General features: G+C 43.2%; 1 protein-coding gene across 1 annotated transcript in view; it reads left to right on the forward strand.

Moving 5' to 3' along the window:
- LOC126424621 (luciferin sulfotransferase-like) overlaps nt 1-6002 on the forward strand; it is an 85647-nt gene extending 79645 nt beyond the window's left edge. The window contains exon 7 of the mRNA XM_050087358.1: nt 5691-6002. Coding sequence (XP_049943315.1) covers nt 5691-6002 — 312 coding nt within the window. The remainder of the gene's footprint in view (nt 1-5690) is intronic.
- The last annotated feature ends 4200 nt before the right edge of the window (nt 6003-10202 follow it).

Raw genomic sequence — 10202 nt, forward strand, 5'->3', positions numbered from 1 at the left:
AATTTTAAGTAACTTGGAAGCAGGATAGACACCGACTGGAAGTGCAGCACAGAAATTAAAACAAGGATAGCAATGGGAAAAGAGGTATTTTATAAGAAAAGGAGAATTGTCTACAGCAGTCTGGACAGATAACTGAGGAAAATACTCATAAAATGTTTTTATGGAGTGTTCTTCCGTATGGCGCTGAAACATGGACTTTGAGGAAGAAAGACAGAGAAAGGCTGGAGGCTTTTGAGATGTCGACATGGCGGAGGATGGAACGAATAAGTTGGATGGACAGGGTAAAAAATGAAGAGGTACTGTGAAGGGTGGGAGAGAGAAGACAGTTACTAGATGTAATAAAAAGAAGAAAAAGAAATTAGATTGGGCGTATATTAAGAAGGACTGATAAAAACAGTTTTAGAAGGTTATGTAGAAGGGAAAAGGAAGCGAGGAAGGAAGAGATTTCAGTTACCGGATGACGTGATGGACGGTACAACATACAGCAGCCTTAAGAAAGAAACAATGGATCATAGATAATGGAGAGGCAAAGGACATGCTAATATAGTAGAAAATTGATGATGATGATGATGTACCTGACACTGAAAGATCTTCCAGTGTGTCCTATATAATAAACTGGACATATATCACAAGTGGTTTTATGAACTCCTTAAACTGTGTATAGCAGCAACTGTGGACTTGAGATTATGCACAAGATTTTTTTTTCAAGTTATTGTTAGTGGAAAAGTAACTTTGCATCCATATTTTTTAACTAGAAGACGACGAATTTTACAGGAAATAGAACGTAAAAATGGAATGGAAAAATGTTTTTGTACTCGTTATTGTCAGAAACAGCGCTGATGCCTAAAGTAATCACTTTAGCGCTGGTTGTAACTTTGAAGTCTTTACGAGGGATCATAGCCGTTATTAATTTCAATAGTTTTTATTAAATTCATCTTTTCATTAGGCTTGTCAGATGACAAAGGTATAGAAGCTGCACGATGAATGGCTGAATGGGGAATTGCATCTTTATAGGAATGAGGATGCACTGAACTAGCAGGCACAATCTGATCTGTGTTAGTGGTTTCTCGAAAAATACCGAAGGAAAGTCTGTCATTGTCAATAGCAACACTAAGGTCCAAGTAATGAAGCTGACGATTGTTACTGTGAGTTGATTTTTTAATGAAGACTATTAAAATAGGTTTCAATTTCTTCCAGGGAACCGCTGAATATGATCAAAATGTCGTCTACGTACCGAGAATACGACAGAATACTCAGATCAGCAACTGATAAATTATTGAAGAATTTTTCTTCCAGCGAATTTATGAAATATCGGCCAAGATGCTTGCCAGTGGGTTACACATTGCCAGACCGTCATTGAAAACAAAATAGTTGTATTTTACTACCATTCTTAGCAGACGAATTAAGTCAGTGACTTGCTCATCAGAAACACCTTTTTTTAAAGTACGTAAGTTTATTTCAACTATGTCAACAGTTGTTTGAACAGGTACATTAGTATGCAGGTTCCTAATATCTACTGGAAACAATTTAGTATCTTGATCACATCGCAAATCTTTGATTTTATTGACTCAGTTTTGACTATTGACGACAGAACAATAATTTCGAAAAACAAAGGACTTTTTTATTTTTTTCGTAAAGAAATCTTGCTAAGTCATGAAAAGCACTGTTCATACTGTTTACAACCGGACATGTCGGATGGCGAATTTTATGTGCTTTAAACTGAGAACGCATTTTTGGAACCTGTGGACTCGTATTAATAAGATGTTTTTTAAGAAACGGTTTAAGCAAATAGCTCAAATAAGGCAGAAGGGATAGATAACATTCCATCAGAATTTCTAAAATCACTGGGGGAAGTGGCAACAAAACGACTATTCACGTTGGTGTGTAGAATATATGAGTCTGGCGACATACCATCTGAATTTCGGAAAAGCATCATCCACACAATTCCGAAGACGGCAAGAGCTGACAAGTGCGAGAATTATCGCACAATCAGCTTAACAGCTCATGCATCGAAGCTGCTTACAAGAATAATATACAGAAGAATGGAAAAGAAAATTGAGAATGCACTAGGCTTTAGGAAAAGTAAAGGGACGAGAGAGGCAATTCTGACGTAACAGCTAATAATGGAAGCAAGGCTAAAGAAAAATCAAGACACTTCCATAGGATTTGTCGACCTGGAAAAAGCGTTCGACAATATAAAATGGTGCAAGCTGTTCGAGATTCTGAAAAAAGTAGGGATAAGCTATAGGGAGAGACGGGTCATATACAATATGTACAACCAAGAGGGAATAATAAGAGTGGACGATCAAGAACGAAGTGCTCGTATTAAGAAGGGTGTAAGACAAGGCTGTTGCCTTTCGCCCCTACTCTTCAATCTGTACATCGAGGAAGCGAATGATGGAAATAAAGGAAAGGGTCAGGAGTGGAATTAAAATACAAGGTGAAAGGATATTAATGATACGATTCGCTGATGACATTGCTATACTGAGTGAAAGTGAAGAAGAATTAAATGATTTGCTGAACGGAATGAACAGTCTAATGAGTACACAGTATGGTTTGAGAGTAAATCGGAGAAAGACGAAGGTAATCAGAAGTAGTAGAAATGAGAACAGCGAGAAACTTAACATCAGCATTGATGGTCACGAAGTCAATGAAGTTAAGGAATTCTGCTACCTAGGCAGTAAAATAACCAATGACGGACGGAGCAAGGAGGACATCAAAAGCAGACTCGCTATGGCAAAAAAGGCATTTCTGGCCAAGATAAGTCTACTAATATCAAATACCGGCCTTAATTTGAGGAAGAAATTTCTGAGGATGTACGTCTGGAGTACAGCATTGTGTGGTAGTGAAACATGGACTGTGGGAAAACCGGAACAGAAGAGAATCGAAGCATTTGAGATGTGGTGCTATAGACGAATGTTGAAAATTAGGTGGACTGATAAGGTAAGGAATGAGGAGGTTCTACGCAGAATCGGAGAGGAAAGGAATGTGTGGAAAACACTGATAAGGAGAAGGGACAGGATGATAGGACATCTGCTAAGACATGAGGGAATGACTTCCATGGTACTAGAGGGAGCTGTAGAGGACAAAAACTGTAGAGGAAGACAGAGATTGGAATACGTCAAGCAAATAATTGAGGACGTAGGTTGCAAGTGCTACTCTGAGATGAGGTTAGCACAGGAAAGGAATTCGTGGCGGGCCACATCAAACCAGTCAGTAGACCGATGGCAAAGAAAAAAAAAAAAAAAAGCAAAAGCGCCATTAATGGCAAGTCTAATTTCTTTTTGTATCTTGGGGGGTCGCTCCGAAGCATTATTCTCTTCAAAAAATTGTGATGCTTCAGACACACATTCATTCTGAGTAGCAACGTTTAAAGCATTCCCTTTGTCAGACTGCATTATAAGGGCATTGTTTTCTTAGCCCGACATATTTTTAAAATTTTTTTATCAAAATGCTATTGACGGAGTTTTTAACAGCATGTTTCTCAAAATACGGCACCCATCATGAGCTACCCTCGTTTGACTAGAAGCGTCTAATTTAATCCTAACAGGGCCAATTTTTAGATCTACAATCATATTTTCTATAACTTTTTGTCTGTCAGCTTAGGTATTGCATTGTATTTAAGCCCTTTTCCGAACATGGCAGTTTGTTCTGGCGACAAACTTGATGTACTATTTCGTAGGGTTTCTTAAAATTTCACTCTGAAGGAGACCTTAGAGGTGTCGAAACTTAGGTCAGTGTACCAAACGGCTATTTATAAACGGTTGGCGGTGTGATTCCTATGCTGAAATGGTTCAAATGGCTCTGAGCACTATGGGACTCAACTTCTGAGGTCATCAGTCTCCTAGAACTTAGTACTGCTTAAAGCTAACTAACCTAGGGACATCACACACATCCATGCCCGAGGTAGGATTCGAACCTGCGACCGTAACGGTCTCGCGGCTCCAGACTGTAGCGCCTAGAACCGCACGGCCACTAGGCCGGCTCCTATGCTGAACTTATGCAAGGTTGCTGAGAGATATCTATGTTTAAAACGGTATTTCAGAATTAATACAAGAGTTTTTTTTTTTTAGAGGCGCATCTCAAATTTTCTCTGCGTTACAAAATAACAGGCTGTTTTTATTTTTTTAAATAACTAGATTGTAAACTATCAGTTCACTTAATAAAGTTACTGCCTGGATTTATGATTCAAAGAACAAAGAAAAGCAAAACACAAATGATTTCCTTAAACTTTATTCTTTCAGGTGATTAGAATGAAATTATGCTAAATGTGTGAAATAAGTTTATTTTATTGTGAAACTCTTTTCAACTTTTAGGTGCATTTTGAGATTAGAACATGTACGAGAGGGTGCTGGAAAGTAACGCCTCAGAATTTTTTATTCTGTTCTCAATATCGGTTGAGATACTCATATTACACGTCACGCGCGTTACTCGGTTGATTTTCCCGCTTCTCTGGTGCAAGTTGCAACCTTCTGCCGTTAGAGGGTTCCGAATTGTAGTGTGTACCATGGCGGTGCGTGAGAAACAGCGTGCTGTAATAGAGTTTCTAACAGCAGAAAACTTTGTCCACGCATGAAGCACCCTTCAGCATGACAATGCCAGTCCATACACGAGCGATGTAACATCTGCAACAATACAACAAAAATGGTTCAAATGGCTCTGAGTACTATGGGCCTTAACTTCTGAGGTCTTCAGCCCCTAGAACGTAGAACTACTTAAACCTAACTAACCTGAGTACATCACACACTGAACCTGCGACCGTAGCTGCCTCGCGGTTCCAGACTGTAGCGCCTAGAACCGCTCGGCCACTCCGGCCGACAACAATACAACACCATGAGTTCACCGTTATGGATCATCCTCCATACGGGCCCGACTTGGCCCTGTCAGATTTTCATCTGTTTCCAATACTTAAAGAACAGCTTCGAGGATTTTAGTTTGATAGTGATGACGCGGTACAAGCAGAGGTGAGGTCGTGGCTCCGTCAACATTCGACTGTGACTGCTCTCGTTGGGAGAAATGTGTTCAAAAATGGTTCAAATGGCTCTGAGCACTATGGGACTTAACATCTGAGATCATCAGTCCCCTAGAACTTAGAACTACTTAAACCTAACTAACCTAAGGACATCACACACATCCATGCCCGAGGCACGATTCGAACCTACGACTGTAGCGGTCGCGCGGTTCCAGACTGAAGCGCCTAGATCCGCTCGGCCACTCCGGCCGGCGAAATGTGTTCATCGCCAGGCTGACTGTATTCAGAAATAAACATGTAGACATGAAAAATAAAAATGAAAAACTCCTTTTTTATATTTAAAAAGCTACAAGAGTTTTCATATTGAAGATTCGAAGGCATTACTTTCCCGCACGCCCTCGTATAACAGCTGGTTGATACTTATAATTGCTGCTACGGAACATCTGAGTTTTCTTCACATACCATGATTTCTTGGCCCCAGAGTGGATGCCCAGCAGGGGAGATGAGCGCCGCCCCATTGCCTGGTGCAGCTGAGACCACTGGAGGACCCTGGTCCTAGGTGTGATTGCTCTTACAATCAATCTGTGATTTATTGAGAGGATTTGACGCCCTAGGTCCGCAGTGTCGCTGGAGCTGGAGCTTCCACTTGCTGTGGCCACATGAGGCCCCCAATGCTGATAGTAGCTGCTGTCGTAGAACGTCTGTGGTCTGTTGGCAGGACCTGTCTTCGGTGGTGCACAGAGTGGCCGCCCACCTGGGGAGACCCTTGCCGGAGGACCAGCTGCCGGCGCTGCTGGAGCACCTCAGCTTCCAGAAGATGCGCTCCAACAAGGCCGTCAACTTCGAGGAGAAGGTGGAGAACGCCCGCCAGGACATGGGCCTCCGACCCGCTGTCTCTGAAGGCCTCAGGTTCATGCGTAGCGGCGCTGTGGGCGACGGCCAGCAGCGACTCTCTGAAGAAGTTCTCCTGAAGGTCGACGCCTGGACCGACGCCTGCCTCGCCGGGTCCGACTTCGATGGGCTCAGATGATTGGGAGGAGCAGGCGTGCACACCTGGCTACCAGAGAGAAGCTGTCGAGTTCAACGCGAGTGCTGTTCTGGCGAAATCTCTCTATTAAAGACACACGCACACACACACACACACACACACACACACACGCACACACACACACACACACACACACACACACACACACACACGCGCGCGCGCGCGCGCGCACCCACGCACATACGCACAAAACTTCTAATAAAGTAAAACCAAACATCAGTAAAGAAGCAGTATGATCAAAGTACTGCATATTTTACAATGAAGTAAATGAAAATGTATTTCAACGAGCCAAATAAAATTCTCTGAGGTTTAAGCTGCGCTTCTGCTACATCCTTCTGCTCTATCTCATTTTACGACGCAATCAATTAATTCTTTAGACTGCTGCCACGGTTAATGAACTCTAGTTTTCCTAAAATCTGAGTCCATCGCCACAAAAACTGACACCCAAAACTTGACTACAAAATATGGTCATATCAATAGAGTCCCATATTTTAAATGCTTTCGTGAAGTCCTTGAAGCTACGGTTCAAATGGCTCTGAGCACTATGGGACTTAACATCTGAGGTCATCAGTCCCCTAGAAGTTAGAACTACTTAAACCAAACTAACCTAAGGACATCACACATCCAGACTGTAGCGCCTAGAACCGCTCGGCCACTCCGGCCGGCTGAAGCTGCGGGGCAAGACAAAATACCAAACAACATTCCCCTCAAAAAACTAAAGAGAGCCTATGCAAGAAACTAAAAGGTGTACGATAAAAATGCTTGCCCAAAAAAAAACTAAAATTAGGCACTATAATACAGTATTAAAACCTGAAGCCCTGTATGCCAGTGAAACCCTGACAGTCCAAAGAAAACAGAAGAGGGTTGTAGACTACAATCTAATCAAGCAACTGAGAAATTCATCAGGTTACCTTCCATTCGGAAAGTGGGTGCACTCAGCGACTGTTATGTGACTTACAAATATAAAGTGTAACAATCAGTCGTCCTTTTTAGATTTTATCAAGCAAATCCAGATTTCGGCTAGTAGCTAGCCTTCTCAATGTGTTATTTGCTATTGTCAATGCATCTCATGCAATAGGGACTTACAAGCATTGACAATAGCAAATAGTGCATTGAGAATAGCTAGCTACTAGCCTAAATCTGGATTTGCGTAATAAGAACTAAAAAGGACGACTGATTGCTGCACTCTGTATTTATATAACTTGTCCAACTTTGCACCAGACATTAGAAAACGGCGATTAAAATTTTATGGGGACGTCTCTAGGCTTCCCAAAACAGGGCTCACGCAAAAAATTCTCAAATACATAGAAGGACTTAAAACTATACCCTGGGTAGAAGCGGTCAAATAGGACCTGCATAAAAACTCAGATAAATTATTCAGATATTTTGGACAGAAAGGTATTTAAGCAGAAAGTTGACAGATGGGAAGTTAATTTAGAGAACGAGGCTCCGAACAATTCGACTATGACCACAGTACTGAGTTACATCGCGTCCACGTCACAACAGATGTTCAAAGTGGCCTCCATGGGATTGCAGGTGATAGGGACAGTAGCGGGTGTCATGCAGGATACACTTAATCGTGCTTTGGCTTACACCATGTTGGCGGGCCACTTGCCTGGAACTTGTACTATGCCTCGTTTCAATATCCTGTGGAACCCGGTCCTCCAGATTTGGTGTATGCACAGTCCGCCGCCTCCCTGCACGTTCATCAGTCTGAAAGAATCCATGATCGCACAAGCGCCAAACCAGTGCTTTAAATGTTGTGTGATTTGGTCGGTGTCAGTGTCAGTACTTGTTTTGGTGCAGTTGTGCTGCCTATTGACCGTTTGCATCTGCTTGACCGTTCACAGACACCACCTCTACTTGTTCCTGACATGAATACCAGACCATTCTACTGCGTCAGTCACACAGTCTGCAACACACAAGACACACGCGGCACGTGGTCAGAGGGACTGCCATTCGTCAATGCCGTCTGCCGTAACATAGATGCATTTCCAGACACATGTTTGTAGAATCTTTTTCCCTCCACTTCCAGTCAGCAATCCATCCCTGGAGATCGTCGGTTTTATTAATGTTCCCCTGTATATATACAGGTTGAACCATCTAAAACTTACACTGGAAATATTGCGGAACTTGGCCTGGCCCATTCCCAGGATTTGACGCCTGTAGACTTTCTTCTCTGTGGAGAGCTGAAAGGTGCTGTCCACAAGGACATACCAACTACACCTGAAGATACGCCACGTGCTCTGCCTTGCCTTCTGCATCCGTCTTCCTTCCCCCACACAACTCCTGTATGACCTTATCCCTTTCCCACACCACCTTCTTTTTATCTGACATCTCCACTTCCTTTACACTGTCCGCAGTTTTGATCCCCCCACCCCCTAGTTTCCTCTTTCCTCTCCACCCCCCGCCCGTTGCCGAGCCTCTATCGCTGTATCCCTCCCTCTCTCCACCTCCACACCCTCCATCTCCTCCATCAGGACAATTTCCAGCACCTCCCCCTCCCACATGTTGAACTTTGCTGTGACATCTACCCTTCCTTCTAACTGTAACCTGGCCGTGTTCCCCCCTCCCCAGGGCCCCTCCTTTTCCTCTCTCCTTCTCCCAGAGCGGATTTCCATCCTTCCCCCTGAGTCCCTGCACCCAATCCTCAGTTGTTTTCCTCGCCCGTCCCTTTCCTCCCCAGCCCTCCTTTGGTGTGCTCCCACCTCATCCCCCTTTCTCTCCCCTCCTTATCCCCTCCTTTTCCCTTCTCTCTGTCCCCCCCACCTTTGGCAGATCCTCCCAGGTTTTTATTCATTATCAAGTCTGCTGTGTTAGTGTTGTGTTTCAGCGCCGTTATACAGTGTCAGCTAGTGATGTGGTTTTAATTGTGTGCTTGACCTGTTTATCTTCCATGATTGTTCCAATCACACGGCTGTCTTAATCATTCTGCAACTTTTTATGTTCTGGCCATACTTTACCTGGTGCCTTTTAACCCAGTTTGTGTTTGTGTAAAATACTTTTTTTTTTATTTTTACCTCTCTGTCACAGTCACTGCTTTGTATGCTTTCTTTTCTTATGTTCTGTCTTTTTTGGTTTCCATATTCCGCCATGTTTTCTTCTTTATATTGTTTAAAATGTCTTCCTGTCTACTTGCTATGTCTCTCAGCTGAAGAGCAGTGGCCGGCCTTTGTGACCGAGTGGTTCTAGGCACTTCAGTCAGGAACCACGCAGCTGCTGTGGTCGCAGGTTCGAATCCTGCCTCAGGCATGGATGTGTGTGATGACCTTCATCTAGACCAGTCGAAACATGAACCCCCCTCCCCACCATGGATGCAGTCTGGTAGGACAGTAGTATATGGTGTGAGCTGAATAGGACTTACAACTTAGAAATGATATAGTAATTTACTCGAACAACTTATAGAATCGGTATGTGTGTCGTTTTGCAGCAAACAACGTCAAGCATAAAGCGTCAGGTGTCATTTTCATACGATGTGACTATCATTTGTGATGCAGCAAACACCCTACTGGTAGTCAATTTCTTTCCACATTCGTGGCACCAAATCTGGCGTAACTTGTGCAACGACAGCGTAGATTCAGTTTTTCAAGTCGACTACGTTGTTTGGTAGGACAGGAACATATACACGGTCTGTTATGAAACCCCAGAGGAAAGGCTAGGGAGCGAGGTGTTCGACCTAATCACCAACTTGTGGGCAATGTGGTGATTTACCATGCTGCAGTGAAAACATCTCAACAAAGTTCTTGTGCCAAGAGTAAATTCTAGGCCTGCTTGGAGTTCCTTTAGTGTATTCGGTGCGAAACTTACGCCAAATAGTTATTGTACAGTTCGTTTCATGAAACCAAAACACACAGTGAGCACACTCCGCTCCAGTGAAAGTAGCCATTTTAACCGTGCACTGCGCTGGCGCTCCTGGCGGTGCAATGCAGTACTGATGCACTACGTGAATCAAACTTGAGACTGTTTGCTACAAAATGACACATTTGCCGATTCTGTAAGCTATCTCAAAAAATTGCTGTATTATACCAAAATTGTAAAGTCCTTTTTGACCTACCCTGTACTATGAGGGACATTCACCTCTTTTTATGTGCGACCTGTGGTGATAACCAAAGGCAGCATGACAGGTGCTACATAATCATTACTACGAGCCTGTGAATCGCTTCACACTTGTCTTTCCTCATG

Source organism: Schistocerca serialis, chromosome 10 (genome assembly GCF_023864345.2).
Source record: "Schistocerca serialis cubense isolate TAMUIC-IGC-003099 chromosome 10, iqSchSeri2.2, whole genome shotgun sequence".
NCBI classification, from domain to species: Eukaryota; Metazoa; Arthropoda; class Insecta; order Orthoptera; family Acrididae; genus Schistocerca; species Schistocerca serialis.